General features: G+C 36.1%; 2 protein-coding genes across 2 annotated transcripts in view; one reads left to right on the forward strand and one right to left on the reverse strand.

Moving 5' to 3' along the window:
* The first annotated feature begins 281 nt into the window (after window positions 1–281).
* Window positions 282–10,663, forward strand: FAAP24 (FA core complex associated protein 24). The gene is made up of 5 exons (XM_044661447.1): window positions 282–360; window positions 5,333–5,479; window positions 5,581–5,720; window positions 6,954–7,106; window positions 10,245–10,663. Exons 2-5 carry the CDS (start codon window positions 5,371–5,373, stop codon window positions 10,491–10,493), a joined length of 651 nt encoding a protein of 216 aa, XP_044517382.1. The 5' UTR covers window positions 282–360; window positions 5,333–5,370; the 3' UTR covers window positions 10,494–10,663.
* Window positions 10,664–11,098: 435 nt separating this feature from the next.
* The window catches only part of RHPN2 (rhophilin Rho GTPase binding protein 2), a 74,994-nt gene continuing 65,426 nt past the window's right edge, over window positions 11,099–20,666 (reverse strand). The window contains exons 10-15 of the mRNA XM_044664185.1: window positions 19,542–19,661; window positions 18,323–18,517; window positions 16,477–16,553; window positions 13,940–14,086; window positions 13,486–13,641; window positions 11,099–12,472 (exon numbers count right to left, since the gene is read on the reverse strand). Coding sequence (XP_044520120.1) covers window positions 12,215–12,472; window positions 13,486–13,641; window positions 13,940–14,086; window positions 16,477–16,553; window positions 18,323–18,517; window positions 19,542–19,661 — 953 coding nt within the window. The 3' untranslated portion in view covers window positions 11,099–12,214. The remainder of the gene's footprint in view (window positions 12,473–13,485; window positions 13,642–13,939; window positions 14,087–16,476; window positions 16,554–18,322; window positions 18,518–19,541; window positions 19,662–20,666) is intronic.

Here is a 20,666-nt window from a genome sequence, read left to right on the forward strand (position 1 = left end):
GTCTCTCGGCATTGGCTCCAGCTTTTCCGCCGACCAATCTGCGGCACGCTCACTGCTACGCTGGCCTGTCCTTGGCAACGGAGGAACTCGTTCAAAAGCGCCCTGCGCCCCGCTCAGGCCACAGATCCACGCTGCTCGCCTTTCTGTTGGCGGGTGCTGACGTCTGTCTTGCCCAGACTGGGCGTTCTAGGGAAGAGGGGGCGGGATGAGAAGAAAGAGATTGGGGACCCTCTGAGCTCTGGCCTGCTGGGGCAGATGGACTTTGGCAATTCGGACTGGACTGTTTGGGAAGCAAAGGACAGACCGGCGCCGGAGGGGAGAACCTCTCCCCGAACAACTTATTTTGAAATTGTCACCAAGGTAAGGGTCCAAGCAAGCCACCGGTTCCACCTCCCACTCTCTGGACCCAGGACAAGCATAAACTCAAATGGGAGGAACTTGACCCAGAGCCTTCAGGTCACGAAGCTGGGATTTTTAAGGGCCTCAGCTTGGATTCAAAAAACCAACTGCATACGTGGAGGATAGGGAAAACGTGGGTGAACATTTCTTGTGAAAAAGATGGGTGGAGGAGATTTATCACAGTCATGCCCCCACTCAAACTAATTCTCTTTTGGGATTCTGTGAGGGGCAAGTGCCTAGAATAGGGAGAGGGGAGAAGAGGGTCTTGGAATCATCGCCAGGTGCTGTAAGAAGAGTCAAAAAGTTGTTGTGCCCTCATTTCAATCGTGCCCGACTCTCGGGGGCCCCATTTGTTGTTTTCTTGGCAAAGATACTGGAGTGGTTTGCCATTTCCTTCTCCATCTCGTTTTACAGATGAAGAAACTGAGGCATTGCCCAGGTTTCACACAGCTAGTAGCTGAGGCCAGATTTGAACTCAGGAACATGTCACTGTGCTACCCAGCTACCTATAGTCAAGAAGACCTGAGTTTAAATCCAGTCTCACATATTAGCTCAAGTGACGTGAGCAAGACATTTAGACTCCTGTGTGCCTCAGTTTCCTCATCTGTAAAATCAGGAGAGTTGACAGTGCCTGACATCCAGGATGTTTGTGACAATAAAATGAGTAAAGCATTTTGTAAAAGCTATTGTGATTATTGGAGCTGTCATTTTTATATAGAGCTGAAAAGAGCCTTAGATGTTATATTATAATCCCTCCTTTTACAGGTGAGGAACATGAGATTCAGAGAGGGCTTGCTTGAAGTTACTTAGTTAATTGTGGCAGAACCTGATCTTGATCACAGGTCCTGTGACTATCAAAGCTCTGAGTTCTTGATGTTTTGCCATGCTGCATTTGACCATATCTAGATTACTATATTCTTACTGAGTGCCACATTTTTAGAGTCTAGAGTCAGATGCAGGAAACTGGAGGATTGGAAAAATGGAGATTTTTGGATAGGAGTGGAAAAATAAGCATTTGTTAAAAGGCCTTCTTTGGACTTGGTATTGTGTCAGGGTCTGGGAACAAAGATAAAAATGAAATAAATAGTCCCTTCCTTCAAGAAATACATTCTCTTAGAGGGAGTACTTCTATATTGGAATGAGCTCCTTGAGGGCCCTCACAGTAGTGCCTCTTTCTAAAGTTCATCCAGTATTGACTATACTCATATGTTTTGTCATCTTTGCCAATTTGCTGGGTGTGAGAAGAAACCTTAATTATTTTGGTTTGCATTTCTCTTATTGATCAGAGGCAATCTTTCATATGGTTGGATTACAAATAAAATTCTCTGGAGACTGTATCTTAATTTTAAAATTATGTTAAATAGTAAAAAAAAAAATGTGGTTCAGGTAAAGAGAGAGAGAAGCACAAAATGCTTGACTGGCTAGCTGGGAGCTCAGGATCTTAGAGCAGTGATGGCAAACTTTTTAGAGATAGAGTGCCTACACCTCCTTACCTCAGACAGGGGAAGGAGAAAGCCCCCGCCTTGGGCTGCTGAGCAGGGGGAGGCTGGTGAAATTAGGAATGTCCTCAATTGCATGGAGAGGGGAACAGTTTGGCCCCAAGTCCCTCTGGCTTCCTTGTTTAAAAAAAAAAAAAAAAAAAGACTGCAGGTATGCCTACAGAGAGGGCTCTACATGCCCTTTTTGGGACATGTCCCATAGATTCACTCTCATGGGCCTCAGGACACCCTGCCAGCAAGTGCTTTTAGCCACATGCTAAAGGAGCAGCAGAGCAAGCCCAGAACCAGACCCTATATCTTCTATGTCCATGTTTCCAGGGCTAAAATAGGCTGACTTCTTCCTTCCATCATTGGTGATGTCTCTTTCCCAAACTTCTCCAAAAAGGTTTTGGTAACCAATCTATACAGACAACTAACAAAAAGGCGAGAGCAACAGCGAATTCCCAGTGAATAAATGGCTAAAGGATATGAGAAGTTCTGAAAAAGAATTACAAATGAATTGCCTCATTAAAAAAAAGTTCTAAATTACTAATAAAGGAAAATGTAAATCAAAACGACCCTGAGGATAAGTTGACTAATGATAGAATGTGGATATAGCCAAGCTAAAGGGATTGTGAAAAGACAGGTACACATGCATTGTTGGTGGAACTGTATTATAACCATTCTGGAAAGCAGTTTGGAATTAGGCAAATAAAGAGACTAAAATGTTCTTACGCTTTGACCCAGAAATTCCACCATTAGGCAGATAACCCAAGAAGGTCAATGGCAAAAAGAAAGGCATTATATACACTTTAATATTTGTACCAGTACATTTTGTGGTAACTAAGAACTGGAAACAAAATAGATGGCCATTAACTGGGGAATGGCGGAACAAATTGTGGTACATGAGAGTAATAGAATATTACTGAATTGCAAGAAATGATCAGTAGAGGGAATATGGAAAAAACTTACATGAACTAATACAAAGTGAAGTAAGTAGAACCAGTCAATCAATAAACATTTATTTAAGTGCCTTCTTTGTGCCAGGCACTATGCAAAGTGCTAAGAATAAAAAAAAAAAAAAAGAAGCAAAAAACAACCCCTGCCCTCAAGGAGCTCACACTATTAATGGGGGAGACAAGCAAATATGTACAAATATATGAGATGAATAGGAAGTAATTAACAGGGTTTAGGAAAGGCTTCCTGTACAAATTGGGATTTTAGTTTTGACTTAGAAGAGGCCAAGAAGGTCAAATAGAGGGAAAGAGGGAGAGTGTTCCAGACAGGAGGCACAGCCGGAGAAAATGCCCAGAGCTTAGAGTTCGAGTCCTGTTTGTGAATCAACCAGACCAGTGTCACTGGCTTAAAGAATATGTGGTTGAGAGTAAGGTGTAAGAAGCCTGGAAAGGTGGGGCAGGTTATGAAGGGTTTTAAATGCCAAACAGAAAGATTTTGTATTTGAGCCAATGAAAAGCCACTGGAGGTGAGGGGGAGAGAGGAAGGGGATTTGAAATCATCAAACCTGCATTTTAGGAAAATCGTATTGGTAGTCAAATGGAGGATGGATTGTAGTGAGGAGAGACTAGAGCAGGGGTCGGCAACCTTTTTGGCCGTGAAAGCCATAAACGCCACACTTTTTAAAATGTAATTTCGTGAGAGCCGTACAGTGCTCACAGTGCGCTCCTATAACAGCACCTGAAAAAAATTGACTTTATGGCTCCTGCAGAAAGAGCCATATCTGGCCCACAAAAGAGCCATATGTTGCCAACCCCTGGACTAAAGGTAGGCAGACCTACCAACTAGCTATTGCAATTATCCAGGTATGAGGTGATGAATAGTTGCAGTATCAGAGGAGAGAAGGCATATTTGAGAAATGTTGCAAAGGTGAAGTCAAGATGCAATAGCAAGAGTTTGGAGATAGGGGGTGAGGAATTCAAAATGACTCCAAGGTTTTGTGCCTGAGGACCTAAGAGGTTGTGTTGCCTTTTAGGGAAGGTAGGAAGAGATGAGGGTTTAAGGGGAAAGATTATGAGTTCTTTTTTTGCACATCTTTAGTTTTAGATGTCTGAAAGTGCACTTGGGAAATGTGAGATGAGAGGTTAGGCCTGGATAAATAGATTTGAGAGTCATCATCAAAGAGATAGTAATTAAATCCTTGGTAAAGTATAATGAAAAGGAGTAGAGAAAACAGCCCAGGATAAAGCCCTGAGGGACACCTTAGGATTAGTACGGGTGATCTGGAGGAGGATCTAGCAGAAGAAACTGAGGAGAGGTCCTATGGGTAAGAAGAGAACCAGGTACATACTATTTATGATAGTGTAAATGGAAATAATAACTATCAAAAATAATAAATGAAATTTTCAAAATTTTAATCTTTTTAATGTGAAAATTTTTACTTTTTTCCAATTACATGTAAAAACAATTTTTAACATTCATTTAAAAATTTTTTTGAGTTCCAAATTCTCTTCTTCCCATCCCTCCTCATTGAGAAGGCTCAGTTTGATATAGGTTATACATGTACGATCATGAAAAACATTTCCATATTAGCAGAGTTGCAAAAGAAAACACAGACCAAAAACAAGAAAAATAAAATTTTAAAAAGTATTCTTCTATCTTCATTCAGACTCTTCCAGTTCTTTTTCTAGAGGTGGATAGCATTTTTTATCATAAGTCCTTCAGAATTTTCTTGAATAATTATCTTGCTGAGAAGAGCTAAGTCATTCACAGTGGGTTATTGTACAGTATTGCTGTTACTGTGTACAGTGTTCTGGTTCTGCTTTGCATCAATTCATCTAAGTCTTTCAGATTTTTCTGAAAGCATCCTGCTTTCACAATACTATTCCATCATAATCATATACCACAACTTGTTCAGCCATTCCCCAAACTGATGGACTTCCCCTCAATTTCCAATTCTTTGCCACTACAAAAAGAGTTGTTATAAATATTTTTGTACATATGGGACTTTTTCTTTTTTTCTCTAAATTTTATTTTAATCTCTGGAATACAGACCTATTGATGGTGATGTTAGGTCAAATGGTATGCAGAGTCCTTTATGCATAGTTCCAAATTGCTCTCCAAAATGGTTGGATGAGTTCACAATTCCACCGAAAGTGCATTTCTGTCTCCATTTTTCCACATCCCGTCAAACAAATAACTATCTTGATCCCAGAGAAGAGATGAAAAGATACTTCCCTCCACTACATTGAAGAGTTGGTAAGACCATGGGAATGGAATTTTTTGTTGTCTTCATCCATTTTACTATTTTTTCTTTCTCTTTTTAAGAAACATTCTTTGTGAAAGATAGAGAAAGGGAAAGGAATACTAAAGAAAATTTAGGTTATGTAAAAGCTAAGAGTAGTAAAAATGTATTTCAAGAAAAATTTTAAAGCTTTAAATGTGAAGCCACATTCCTGTGATTGGTTTGCTAAATTAATGCAATTTTGCATTTCTTTTAGTAAGCCAACACCATCTCTATATAATCAGAATATCATTGATGGAGAAGGAAGCCGCATTTTCTAGTACAGGCCTTTTACAGGTTCCCTTTGGACATGTTATCGGATCTGAGAAATGGCGAGGGTCTCAGTTAGCCCAAGGAATGCAAGGTTAGTGTGTAAACTTATCTTTTTTCTGCTTACCATCCTATTTCTTCCTGTGTACTTTAATTTCTGATGATATAAAAATCATTTTTCTTGTCTATTTTAAGGGAAGATTAAGCTCATTTTTGAAGAAGACCTGGCACCAGTGGATTTTCACCTTTCTAATAGATTCTGTATTCTTTATATTACTGAAGCAGATTTGGTGGCAGGAAATAATTATAAAAAAAGAATTGTTCAACTTAGAAATGTAAGTAACAAATGAAAAATTTAAATTGACTTGTTCCTGTAATATGCTTAATGTAATATTTAGAAACTGGTTTGGAAATATATTAGTAAAAAAAAAAAAGATTGTTGTGGTTGCTGTTTATAAAATAATTAACCCTTAAATCACGAGGATGATAGTAGCTTTTAACAATTTAATTTTAATAGTCTAGAAAAGAAATAAGGAGGGAAAGAAATTAAAAAATATTTCCTAGCCTACCACTCTAATCTTACCAGCCCACAAGAGTGTCTTCCACCTGAGCCACCAACCTCCAGAAAAGAACTCTTCCTCCTCTAAAGACTCTTTTTTTATAATCGCCCTCTTTCTCCACATCACTTCCTTTCCCTGTGTGCTGGTCTACCACATCTCAGGAGCCAATCAGTCTCTGTTTGGAGTGTTCCAGCCATGCTAATGGGCTGGCTTAGATGAGCTGAAGGTTTACATCCCTAGGAGGAAGGGGCTCCCTTTACACATTCCTACCCCTCTTAGATTTGGCTTTGATAGCCTTTCAAAAAACATGGATCTGATTTGTACTGTGTTCTAAAAATAAATATGGATTAAAATATCATCCCTGCTATCATGGTATTTACAGTTGGGGGTTAGGGGAGGGAGGACAATTATCTAAAAGTAATACGAGGGGCAGCTGGGTAGCTCAGTGGATTCAGAGCCAGGTCTAGAGACAGGAGGTCCAAGGTTCAAATTTGGCCATAGACCTTTCCTAGCTGTGTGATCTTGGGCAAGTCACTTAATCCCCATTGCTAGCCCTTACCACTCTTCTGCCTTGGAAACAATGCACAGTATTAATTCTAAAATGTAAGGTAGCAGTTTTTTAAAAATATATTAAATAAAAGTAATACAACTTAGAATGTGAGTGTATAGAGGAAGTATCAACAAAATAATGTGAAAGTTGAGAGGAATAAATCTAAAGGCCAACTGGAATTGAAGTAGACCAAACATTAGGGGTGAATATATCCCAGGTATAGATAAATAATCAAAGCATCAGCAGGACAACTGAGATGGGAAAATGATTATTTGCATGATGTAGTAATAATTTTAGATACCCTACAATTGCTTAAACATTCCAAATATTTGTATTATTCATTCCTCCCCAATTCCAATGGGTAATAAGATCTTTCTTAGTCTTTTAAAAGTTGTTATGAAAATTTTATTGCATAATAAAGATGTCATCATTATGTCAGTTATTTTTCTTTATTAAAGGCCAGTAATCTTCAAGGAATTGTAATAGTTGAAAAAACACAGATGAGTGAACAGTACTTTACCGCAGTGCAGAAATTTGTTGTCCTGGAACTTGGAATGACATTGCTTCCAGTGTCCAATCAGATAGAAGCATCTCAGCTTATTATCCAACTGGTAAGCACAGAATCACTGTTGATAAGCATTTCTAAATTTAAAAATAAATTGTCTTCTGATATAAGAGGTCCCTTCATTACAACATCCTCCTTTAGGTTGCTCTAGTGAACATCTAAAATCCACTTAATACTCCATGAATTAGCTAGAAAGATTGATTTGGGAAATCCACAGTCAGAATCTCCTTCAATAACCTGAATTTAACATAGTTTTCAAACCTAAATACAAGTGAATGACCAACCTTAATGTAAAATTTCCCTATTATACTGAAATTTAGCTGTAATTTAGCTCTTTATATATCTAAAAATTTTTACACACAATTCTGTATACCATACAACTTTGTAGCATATATATTTGTCATATGAAATCTTTAATCATTAGACTATATATGTATGGCATTTGTATACATGTGCCTAATTAATCGAGAATCTACATTTTGGTCCATTAGAAGTATGTAGTATTTAAATTTTTTTTTCTTTTCATTATAATCTGATTCTCTCAAACAGGTTTGAACAGCATATAAACCTTTGATCTCCCTTGTATCAACATCCTCAGGCTTACCAGCCTCTAAACTCTACTGTCCTCTTCTGCTACTTGAAGAACTTAAAATCCTCCTAAGTAGGAGAAAACTGCCTTAAGGTGACCTTGAGTCACCATCTTGAATAAATGCACCAGAGATATGGTCTACCCTGAGGAAATAACTGAATTCGAGAGTCCTCAAATTTTGTTTAACCAGGAAAATGAGTTTTTCACTAGTAACTCAGTTACTAGAAGGCCCCAGGGCATCATATTAAAATAGAGGAGTTTGTCACTCAGGTGTAATTCATTTTTATTCTGTCATATGATAATTCCCAGACATGGGTGTCATTCTGGAGATAGGAGAATTCTCTTATTTGCATGCTAATTTAGGTCATGAATACTATCTGAAGCTTTTTTTGCAAAGAGAGTTCAGATTCACCTCAACTAATGTTAGTATGAGACTAAATTTTACTTGAATGAGCAAAATATTGTTTTCTCTAACATTGATTTTTCACAATATAAAAAGTTCTTATTAAACATTTCTTTCTTTTAAAAAAATTTGCAAAATTAAATTAATTTCAAAAGTATCTACTATATACAATTTAGTTTGCTAGGCATTACTTATGAATTTTTTTAATGGTAATCCCTACCATGAAGGAACTTTTATTCTAGCAGGAAAATATGGTATATACATATATGTTATTAAATATAATACAAGGTAGAATTTGATGAGTAGCAAAGTAAAGACTCAAACAAAATGCTTTAGGAAAATTTTAAGGGAGAGAACATTTCCTGTTTGGATATTGTTTGGGGAAGCTGGACAGATAGGCAGGGAAGGATGTGGTGTCTCAACCAGGCTTTAAGGAAAAAAAAAAAACATAAGAATTTTTAAAACTTCTCAATTCAAAGACTTCATGGGTCATGCATGCTAAGTTCGGGGAATAGTAGACTATTTTGACTGGAACAGGGAGGGGAAATAATGTGAAAAAAAAGTCTAGAAAGATGGGTTATAGCCAAATTGTAAGGGGTTTTAAGGACCAGACTTAAGACGTTGAAAATTTTTGCCTAGAGACAACAGGAAACCCCTTGAGATTTCTGAATGATATGGTTACCATATGACTTAACGATGATTTTAATAGTGGAGGAAAGATTGGAATTCAGGAGACCTGTTAGAAAGATATCATAGTCTAGGCAAGAAGAATGGGGGCCTAAAAATTGGGACACAAATGCATTATTGGTGGAGTTGTGAACTGAGCCAACTGTTCTGGAGGACAATTTGGAACTATCCCCAAAGGGCTATAAAACTGCATACCTTTTGATCTGGTAATACCACTACTGGTCTGTATCCCAAAGAGACCTTCTTGTACAAAAATATTTATAGCTGCACTTTTTGTAGTGGCAAAGAATTGGAAATTAGGGGGATATCCATCAATTGGAGAATGGCTGAACAAATCGTGGTACACATTGGTAATGGCATATTATTGTGAGAAATGATAAGCAAGATAATTTCATAAAAAGCCGGAAAGATCTGCAGGAACTGATGCAGAGTGAAATAAGCAGAATTGGGAGAACACTGTATACAGTAACAGCGATATTGTGCAATGATTATCTATGAAAACTTGGCTGCTCTCAGCAATGCACTGATTTGGGACAAACCTAAAAGACTTATGACAGGGAATGTTATCCACCTCTAGAGAAAGAATTGTTAGTCCTCTTTCACATTAATGTATATGGAGTTGTGTTTTGCATGACAATAAAAAATGAGGGGAAAAAAGAATAGAGGACCTATCTAGGATAGTAGCAATGGGAAAAGAGAAAAGTAATGAATGCCAAAGATGTTATAGAATCAAAAGGATCTAGCAGCTGATTGCCACGAGGGAAGAGTTGCTGACTCTAAGGACTCAAGCCTAATTAATGTATAGGTTGGTGGAAAATTAGAGGGTTGGGGGCAGAGGAGAAGTGAGTAGTTCATTTCTGGACATGATGAGTTTGAAGTACCAGGGAACCATTTAGTTAGAGATGTCCAGCATATAATTAGAAGTAAAGTTCAAGGGAGAGAAAGGACCTAGGTATATAGAGTTAGGAATCATTATTGTAGAGGTAATACTTGAAACTGAAGGAGCAGATGAAATCACCAATGGAGAGAGTAAGTAGAGTGGAAGAAGCCAAGCACAGCCTTGGGGAAAAGCTATATTTAAGAAAAAAATAGTAAAAGTAGTACCAAGGGAAGAAAAAGAGGCCCCAAGGCAGAGGTAGATCTAAGGTTGAAGTCTTCTGATTTCAAAGTCAAATTTTTACTAGAACTTAATAGTTGATTTATCACTTGTATGATTTGGGGTTTTGGTTTTATAAGATTACTCTTACAAAAATGAATTATATGGAAATAGGTTTTGAATGATAATACATGTATTAATTCCCAGTGGAATTGCTTGTCAACTCTGGGAGGAGGAAAAGGGGAGGGATACACAATGAATCATATAACTTTGGAAAACTTATGTGTAAAATTGTTACTGGAATATGAGAATTTTTTTTTAATTTTTAACAAAAGAACTTAATAGGAAAATTAAGTTTCTATTGAGTGAAATAAATGAGCTCAGATTCTTTTGTTGCCTTCAACTTTAGGTCCATGAACAAACCAAAGAAAGAAATAGGAATCCTTTTCTTAAGAAGAAAAGCTGCCAGCTCTGTGAATCATCAGTACTTCAAACAGTACAACAGATACCAGGAGTTGGAAAAGTTATGGCCCTGCTTCTATTACAGGAATTTCCAAGTATCCAAAAACTATCCAATGCATCTATCCAAGAACTTGAGCGAATAGTTGGGCATACGTTAGCAGAAAAAATGCATACATTCTTTACCCAGACAAGGTGACATGACAAAATCCTATGACAATTTTTTTTTCCCTTCACTATCACCAAATGTAAGATTGTTCTTTTCTATACCTAAATTGAAACCAAGGAATCTACTTTTGTATCTTGGATCAAGTATTGCAAGAAGAAGTCAACTGAGAACCATGATCTCTGTGCTCATATTTTCATAAGCTGCCCGATGGCCATGGGTCTAAAATTAACAGATCAGACATTGCTACTCTTTGACCAGTTGCCTAATGGTGTTTTTATGTTTCTTAAAATGATAAAAACTTGAATGTGATATATCTGTCTCATCCTTTAGAAATGTATTACCAGTTTCAATTTTAAAAAATAATTAGTTTAAAGGAAATTCTTAATATTTATGACCTTAACTCTAACATCAACCCTCTTGGGCTTCTTCTGACATTTCAAGTGGTTATTAAAGTTAGCCAGTGAAATGTTACATATCATACATCATGTTACTAGTCTTCAGTTCTGGTCATAAAATAAAAAGACTTAACGGACGCCAACTTAAATAAAGCTTTTGGTGCCTTAAAATAACATTTCAGTCCTAGTTAAACATCTAGATAAATCTTGAAAGGAGAAAAAATTTGAGGACAAAAAAGATAAATGAATAGTTATTTATTTAAATATATGTCTCTACAAATGTAATGCTAACGGCACTGTTTGGATACATTTTCACAATGCTCCCTTAAAACTTTGATGAAAATAAACTTGGAAACTTGTGTTAAAAGGTATTAATGGCATGTTTAGAAATTATAATTAAGTCTACAAACTACAAAGTTTTTTTGTAGTGCCTATATTATTATGGTACATAGCAAAAAAAAAAAGGTTATTAGAAAGCATGTGGATTTTAAGTCTTTCATAAAGCTTTAAACTTCAGTAATATATATTTATTATAAAGAAAAGTTAAAACAGGCTTTTTTTTAGCCAGAGTTTTAATCAAGGTGCATTTATGCACTTTCCTACTTTAAACAAAATGGAAAATGTTTTGAGTATCAAACAGTATAATATCTACCCTGTAGATGGCATTTTCATCTAACACTAGTGTGTTAGCAATGTGAAAATTATTTTTAAACAATATGTAAAGTCGAAGCTGGTTCTAAATAGCCTCTGCTATTGAAGTCTTAACACATTACATAATATAAATCATGAGATTTGGCACTAGATTGTATCTAGAACCTGCAGCTATGCTAAAAATATGCAGATTTGTCTTTCACTTTATACAGCAATCAAAGTAAAACTTGTCATTGAGAATGAAGAACTATTTTTTATAACAGTAAGTCAAATCCATTACTGTAGTCTAGATACTAGCTGCCATGTTGTATATAACATTTGTCTGAAAAAAAATTATTTTCTCTTTTTTTCCCAAATTCTAAATCTGTTACAAATAGAGTAAATATAGGTAATATTAATTTAAAACTGATATAGGGAAGTAACAAAATTAGTCTGTGAAGACTGTCCTTCATATTTTCAACACTATTCTATATACATTACCTTGTGCAATAAATAACTTGTACCAAAAATTGACACATTTCAAATAGAAGACAGAATAAATGCCTTCTGTAAATCTAGTTTTGGCACTTTTGTTTAGGATACAAATGCCACATGCAAGTTTAAAATCTAGGAAAACTGGTTTAAATATATATTCATAAATTTCACATTATGGCACATACATTGAGAGCTACTCGGCCGTTAGAAATAGCTTCATTTACTGAAATGTTAATACAGTGAACTTTCTGTATTGAGAAGACCAAAGGGAGAAGGAAGTTTCTTCTTGATCTGGGGTCTTGCCACCCCAACCGATGGGAGACAGAGGGTGCTTGCTGACTTCTGCCTGTTTTTGTTGGTTCCCCAACTTAAAAAAGACAGTTTTTTGGAGATTTTTTTGCTTTTGTCGATTTTATCTTCATCTATGGCCAAGCAGATCATGGAGTATGTTTTCTGCATTCCCACAGAATAGGTAGCACACTTATTATGCTGCATAAAATGGAAAAAGAAAAAAGGCATCCATGAGTTGTTATATGCTTAAAATAAGAGGGTAAACTGGTGAATCATTTCCTTACTTTACAGCATTTTACAAGAATTACAGTTTTCAAATTTAGGCTTTTACTTACTACATTTGACTTGAAAAATCACTAAAGGAGTAACTTAGTATTGCTATCTGCTTAGTAAACCACAACTGACTGCTTTGGGATTGCATAGCATTAAAGTATGAAATTGCTTTAGAAAATCAAGGTTCCGGGGACAGCTGGGTGGCTCAGTGGATTGAGAGCCAGGCTCAGAAACAGGAGGTCCTGGGTTCAAATATGGCCTCAGGTACTTCTTAGCTGTGTGACCCTGGACAAGTCACTTGACCCCCATTGCCTAGCCCTTACCACTCTTCTGCCTTGGAGCCAATACACAGTATTGACTCCATGACAGAAGGTAAGGGATTAATTAAAAAAAAAAAGAAAGAAAGAAAGAAAAAGAAAACCACAGTTCCCACGTCTCTCAGACAGGAATTCTTAATCTTTTTTGTGTTCTCAACCCCTGAAACAGTGGTGGAACATGACGACACCTTCTAGGAATAATGTTTCTAAATGCATAAAATACATAAGAATACAAAGGCCAACAATCATATTGAAAAAAAAAAATTTTAATTCATAGACCCTAAGTTAAGAACTCTTGCTCTGAAGAGAACTAAATCAATATTTTTCTAAAAACATTGAGCTACTGTGAAAAAAAAATTTAGAAAATTTGTTTTAGTACTCATCAATTCTTTTGGACCACTTACAAATTTTCAATTCTCTGCAAAATGTTTATTCCTTCTTCAAACTTGAATTAATGACTAAAATAAGGTTTTTTTAAGTTTAGTCATCAAAATTTGTAACAAAAGTTTGAAACCTGATTTAGAGGTTTTAAGTAAAATGCTTGCAAATTATTTAGCTGAGCTGAGCTTGGTAATTCATTAAAGTAATGAGAATAAGGAGAAGCTAAGAGTCATTTCTTACCATAGAAGATGCTGAATCCATAAGACTGACAACTTTCATCTCAATATCTTCCTCCTCTAAAGCTTTCAGTTTTTGCATGACTTCACTCACTGTCAACCACTTACAATCTGTATCTTGAATAGAAACAATATAATCTCCTTCTTTAACGCCTGCCAGCTAGAAAGATAATATACAAATGGTTGATAGTAATTAAAATGAATCTCAATCATAAAGTTTCCAAATCCACTATAGCACTTGTAGTTAAGTATTTTTACTTTATTTGGGTATAAACCATACATGTGTCCCTTCAAAGTTATTCTTTCACAAATATTCTGTCTTCCTACAATCCCACTTATTGTATGTTTTTTGGGGGTACATGATATATATGTGTATATACACAGATATACTTTATATTTTTTAAGTATATATAGTTTCCCTTTGCTCTCAAATCTGTACCTGAGAATATAGTACTTACTGCAGCAGAGCAGTATGGATCCAGAAAATGAATTTGTACTGGGGAACCTCCTCTCAGGGTAAATCCCAAATCTCCTTCTTCAATGGTAAAATGAATGTTTCGAGGAGCTGTCCATCTCTTATTTGCTGAAAATATAGATAAAGGGCCCTATAGAATAAAAAAACATTTTTATGATTTTTACATTAAAATAGACATGTTATGTCCTTAAGATTATGTTCTTAAACAACTAGAAGACCACCAGCAGAATGCCCCAGGAATTTGGGCTTGCATCTATGTACTGAACATTTTTGTCAGTGACTTGGATAAAGCATAGATGAAATGGTGATAAAACTAAGAGATAAAACTAAGATAAAACTGTTATTCTAAAAGTTCTTGAAAGGCTAGAATATTGGACCAAAGAAGAATTCTAATAGAGCTAAGTATAAATGTAATTCCTACACTTGCTGTCAAAAAAAATATTTCACAAGGTGGGAGAGACATTACTGGATAGTAGTTTGGCTGAAAAAGATGTGGGAGTCTTTTTAATGGACTGCTGAGTGGATCTGAATCAACAGTGTGATATGACAACCAATAAAGCTCTTTTGATCACAGACTAAATTAATGCACATAATATTCTAGTATGAGGTGATAGTCTCATTGTCCTCCACATCTAGATTATTTTCAGTTCTGAGGACTTCATTTTTAAAAGGACACTGATATACTGACAAGTGTCCAGGAGGACAACCAAGGAACTTGACCTATTATACTAAGTTTAGCTGAAGGAACTAGGAATATTGTACCTAAAAAGACAACTTAGGGCATAAGGAAATCAAGTTTTTTAAGGGCCATCATATGGGAAAAGGACTGAATTCCTAGATGGTTTCAAAAGACCTAAGGGCAGCTAAGTAGCAGTGTAAAAGTGAAATTTGGGAAATGCCATCTAAAAGTATATATGTGTGTATTTTCTATAGACACGGGAAATGTATCAAACTACATTTCCCATGGTCCAACGGGTTTCCGTTTCTGGTTCTTTGAGCGTGGGGACACCTACGTCTCCACGTAGGGAAGAGTTTATAATCTCCTGGGTTAGGAGGAAGTGGCTCTTGGCCAGCAGACGGAGGAAGAGGTAATAATGACTGGAGCGGCAATTTTGAATGCTTACAAGCGCGTGGTCTAATAACTTTATCTATCAGCATGGCTTTAATTAAATTACTAATATTTATATTTATAGCAGCCTTTATTATTTTTCATATTTATAGCAGAGTGGATGGACCACCACCAACTTAATTGTTGGCTCTACATAGAAAGTAGCATTAGGAGCAATGGGCAGAAATTGCAAAAAGACATGATTGTAGAAAATACTTCCTAATGATGAGAGGTATCAAAAGGTGGTATATGTTGCTTTTTAAAGTACTGGATTTTCTCCCATTGAAAATCTTCAACCAAAGGCTAGATGACCATTTATCAGATTTAGAGAAGATCGATATCTCTCCACCTTTGAAATTCTGTGTAATAATTTCTGTCATTCTTGAAATCTTTAACTAAGATGAACTAGAAGACCTGCAATTTCTTCCAGCAATACATCCATGATGCTGTCATAGATAATCTTAGTAACCATTTTTCCAGGGGTCAGAGAAATTAACTTCAAAAAGTAAGGGAGAAGAGGTTTACTCTAAAGTTAAGAAAGATATGTTCTCAAAAATAGTCCTTGAATATAAGTAGTAGGTATAAATCTAGAGCAAAGTTTTTTTTTTAACCTTTACCTTCTATCTTAGTATCAATTCTAAGAAACAGCAGCCAAGGCTAGGCAATTGGAGTCAAGCGACTTGTCTGATTTGAACCCAGATCCTCTTGACCCAAAGCTTGGTGCTTCATCCAGTGTGCTACCTAGCTGCCCCTAAAACATGGTCTTTTAAAACATCTAGGAATAACCAAGGACCAGTAAAAATAAGTATTTTTTGCCTATCCCCAAGCCATACCACTTTCTTTTTCAGACTGAGGCATTCTAGAGTCCTTAGACATCCTAGTCAACATTTCTGAGTTCTATAATTGCCTTTAAAAAAGAACTGACTAGGAAGAACTGTGGGAGTGGAAACACAGAAGAGGGGCAACTACTTGAACACATGGGTTGAGGAGGACATGATTAGGGATGTAATCTGGAAACTACCACACCTATGCAACTATCAACAATTTGGAAATGGGTCTTGATCAATGACACATGTTAAAACCAGTGGAAATGCACAGCAGCTATGGGGGGGGGGGGAGGAGTGGGGGGGAGAAGGGAAAAGTAAGAGCATGAGTCATGTAACCATGTTAACTTTTCTAAAAAATAAATATTTAATAAAAAATAAAAATAAATAACAAATAAAAAAGAACTGCCTACAGGAACATAAAATGACCAAACAAACTATTATATTACGTGCATTCAATCAAATGAAAGACAGTCATTCAAAGACATCTAGGAACCTATGTAGCCAGCAACCCTCATACTCTTTAACTAAATTAAGAGTTGTCTACCCAGAGAGGTCATTATCATGTGTCATTGGGGTAACTCATACCAGCTTCTGGAAGAAGTCTGTCACTACCACCTTAGAAAACTGTGGGGCCATCATCTCAACTTCCTGCTCTGTTTTAGCTGTAAAAGAAAATGTGAAGTATAAGATGACAGTTATCCATAGTCTTCCTGCTTTGCAACCTGCCCTGCTAAGTGAAGAAACTAGCTGTCTTACCAGGCCTTTTCTGCCTCTGCCTTCCCGACCTGACCTCCAGCTCTCACTCTGGATACCAGATTGGCAGTGAGAATTTACTTCATTTAGCCAGCTACCCACTTCTACCTCTTGTCCTGGGAACAATAATCAGTACTCTCATTGCTTCCGAAAATGATGCATCACTTCATTGGCCCATGCCTCCAACTCACCATCTCTGAGACTTCGCTCTTCTCAGATCACTTATTCATTTGTATTATTTCCTCCCATTAAGAAAGTAAGCTATTTGAGCAAAATCTTTTTTGTATTTATATCCCGTGTCTAACAAGAGTGCCTAGCACACAGCAGATGCTATATATGTGTGTGTGGATAGATAGAGAGAGAGGGAGAGAGAGAGAGAGAGAGAGAGAGAGAGAGAGAGAGAGAGAGAGGTGCTACTTGACACACTGACTTCAGTGACATTCTAAGAGAAGTAATATTTTTATTGCATCTTGAGGCCTGGCAAGTGAGAGACATTTAATTTTGTCCCTTCAGTAAGTGCTTCCTTTTGGTATCCAATTGAAAGGTCTTTGAAAAGTATATTTAGTGAAATAAAAACCACTAGGCAAGAGATAACATTAAGCAGAATGAAAAGCGCTATCCAGAAAAATGGAAAATGCTATCAAAATAGACAAATCTAATTTATGGATTACTAGACAATCCTTTGGCATATATTTCAAGTAATGTTTATACAATAGTTAGAAGAGAGCTTGCTAACCTCCCTAAGACTTAAAGAAATAATATATCTACCTAGATTCTGTAATATTTCTCCCTATTTGCATTTTAGTTCTCCACAGTTAGGCTATAGTATTGTAAAAAAGGGGAATTCAAAGAAATTATTCCATTCAAATTTATTTCTGCCTAATGCATCCACCATATCATTTGGCATTTCATAATATGTGATGGTATTTGAACATTTTTCTGTTTCAGAGTAAAACTTTCCATAAGTTATCTCTTCTATTATATGTATCACAAATCAATTCTAATATTGTCATTAAAAAAAAGTAGGTAAATGAATAGCATGAGTCATACTTCTCAGTCTAACTTTCAAGGCCCTCTAGTGGTTTAGGAATGGAGTTGGGTTTCCCTCCAAGCAATCCCTGCTTTGCTACACCTGTGTCTTCAGGGACTTGGACAAGATGACCTCCCCCCAGCAGTTTTTTTTCCCACACTCTCCAAATTATATAAGCATTTCCCCAAGCAAACTATTATCCCTCCTCTACAAACATACCTTAAGTTTTCCTTCCTCCAAACCTCCATTCATTTCATTTGGCGTGCCTTTCTCCCATTCTAATCAGTATGGAAATCCTAATCATATTTAAAAGCCTAACTCAAATCTCAACACTATGAAGCCTTCCCTGATCACCTCCTTCCACTGATTTTTTTCACCTCTTGATTTCTTTACCCTTTTGTTCATGCCTTTATCAGCATTTTGCATTATGTTTATTTTCTGTAAAAGTCTTATCTCCCCTCCTACACTGGAAGCTCTTGGATAACAAGAAGTCTCACTCATCTTTGTACTCCCACAGTAATAGCTTGCACAGGGGAGGTGCTTAAATAGATACCAGGTGACTGAATGGAGGCTGATTTTGCCCATGTTAGAACACTATGTCTCTACTATAGGATGGATTTACTGAGATTGATCATGTGATGTACTTACGGGTAATATCTGGAGCATCTATTAAATTCAGAAAATCATCATCTTGTTCATGCTGAGAGTATTTGAGATGAGACCTCTTGTGAGCAACAGACAAGATTTCCTGAAGAATCTCAATGTTTCTCAACTTTTTGCACAAGCTGGCAGCCCTCACAGATTCTTCATGATCAGCAATAGCTTTACGTAAATGGGATTTCCCTGAAGATAGAAACCATTACAAAATTTTCATTTGACCCCCCCCAAATATAAATTTCAATTGCATTGTCAAATAGAATTTAATATTTCAACTGATCACTTTTATTAACAGAGCTAGAAGAAACTTTAAAGACTACTTAATTCAACTGCTTTGTTTTACAAAGAAAGAAATTGAGGTCCTAAAAAACTTTAATTTCCTTAATTAACCTTAAGGTACAGAAAAAAAGTATATTTCCACACACTTGATCTTAGCCAAAAGGTTGAGAAATAATAAAAGTAAATTTCCTAAGGTCATAAATTATCATTATTATTGCTCCTCTCTGAACAGTCTTTAAGTTTTCCTGACTTTTGAATCTTTGCTTATGTTCTGCCTTTTCCTCCCCTCCTCAAATATAGAAATTCTTCTTATCCTCATAAGTCTAACTCAAATCCCATCTCTTCCTTGAAGCCTTCTCTGACCACCCCAGGAAAATGATCCATTTCTGAATTATTTTTTTATGTTTTATTTTGCCTACTACATTTCAAAGTCCTCCACCAGCAGAGCTAGAACTCAAACCTAGTTCTTCTGACCAATGATTTTTTTCATGCAAACAACAAAAATAAGCTCTGCTTTCTAGTAAATTCTCCTGGTCCAACTTGAAGACCCTATTAAATGCATCTAGAAAATTCCACTCTTATCTATGAGATAACTAAATTGCCACTTAAATCTAGCTACAAGAAATACAAATGTAGAAATAAGTATTTATTCATTTTGAGACATATGATCCAATCTAAGCCCAGATCATTTAAACATAACTTGTAAAAATTACATATTCAAAAATGCAACTTTCAGACGTAACTATTTTCATAGAGACAAAAGGATTCTGAAAACAAAGTAGGATGATCATGACATTTATAGCCCACTATCTTTAGGAAAATTCTAGAGCATAGGAAAGCACATGGATATGCCAAACCCCAGGGAGGTAATTTTGATGAGCTTTTTGAGAGTAATACTTTCCCTACTTCCCATACAAACAATAGTATTTACCTAGTTGTTTCCGCTCATTTTTGTTCTTCAATGTTGCCAAAGGTGTAAATCCTTCAGGCATGTGATCATACAGTTGAGACAAACACTTTTCCTGTTGGTCTTCATCATCTCCAGGATTCACTATAATGACATGGATTTTGAAAAAGGGAGTTTGATTTGTAAAATGAATAAATCAGAATAGAAACTTTGAATATTCTTTTTTAATTCTGCATCATATAATTTTATCTTTCCTATTATGGAAGAATTAGTTTTATGATGCTGAACTAAATGATGGTCCTATATAATACTCCCACCAAAGCCATGTATGCTAGCCTCTACACTGATACTCAAACATTTTCATTTCATATCTTCAAATCTTATCCATTCTTCAAGACCCAGTTCAAGTCCCATCTCCTCTATGAAGCTTTCCCTGATCACTCCAATGCAAAGTAAACTTTCCCTTTAAATCTATATTTAAATAAACACTAGTGTTTATTGAATATACCATTCATCTGGTTCTTGTCATATGCTGTTTTCTAATGTTATTTTATATTGTAAGTATATGAACTGACTTCACAACTAAATTGCAAGTCCCTTTAGGGCAGGAACTCTATCTCACACTTTATGTCTTAAATATCTATCCCAGTGTTTTGCACGGGTAGTATTTAATAATTCAACAAATGTGTATTAAAAACTTAATATAATATGCAAGGCTCTATGCTAGGGACTAGAGATTAAAAAAAAAAAAAACAAACACAAACACAAAAGCAAAGTAGTGCCCTTCTTTAGATTAACAGACTGAGCTCCCTGTTTAGACTGTTAGACTCCCCTGGCAGTGAGGACTATCTCTTTTGCCTTTCTTTTTACTCCCAGTTCTTGGCATGACAGGCACTAATGCTTCCTGACATAATTAAGAGATAGGCAGAGTCTGGAAAAAATATAGGTAGATGGATGGTCATGTAGTTTATAAATTTCTATTGGTACTTCACTGGGCTAAGCAAAGGACACAATACAGAGCTTCTTGACACATGCTGGTATTGTTGTTAACTTTATACTTATAACATCATCTGTCAAATAGAAATAGCATTGAACTGCCTTAGGGTCATATTAAACCATTTTACAGAAGCATGAAAAAATAAAAACATT

The sequence above is a fragment of the Gracilinanus agilis genome, chromosome 2, assembly GCF_016433145.1.
Source record: "Gracilinanus agilis isolate LMUSP501 chromosome 2, AgileGrace, whole genome shotgun sequence".
Lineage (NCBI taxonomy): Eukaryota > Metazoa > Chordata > Mammalia > Didelphimorphia > Didelphidae > Gracilinanus > Gracilinanus agilis.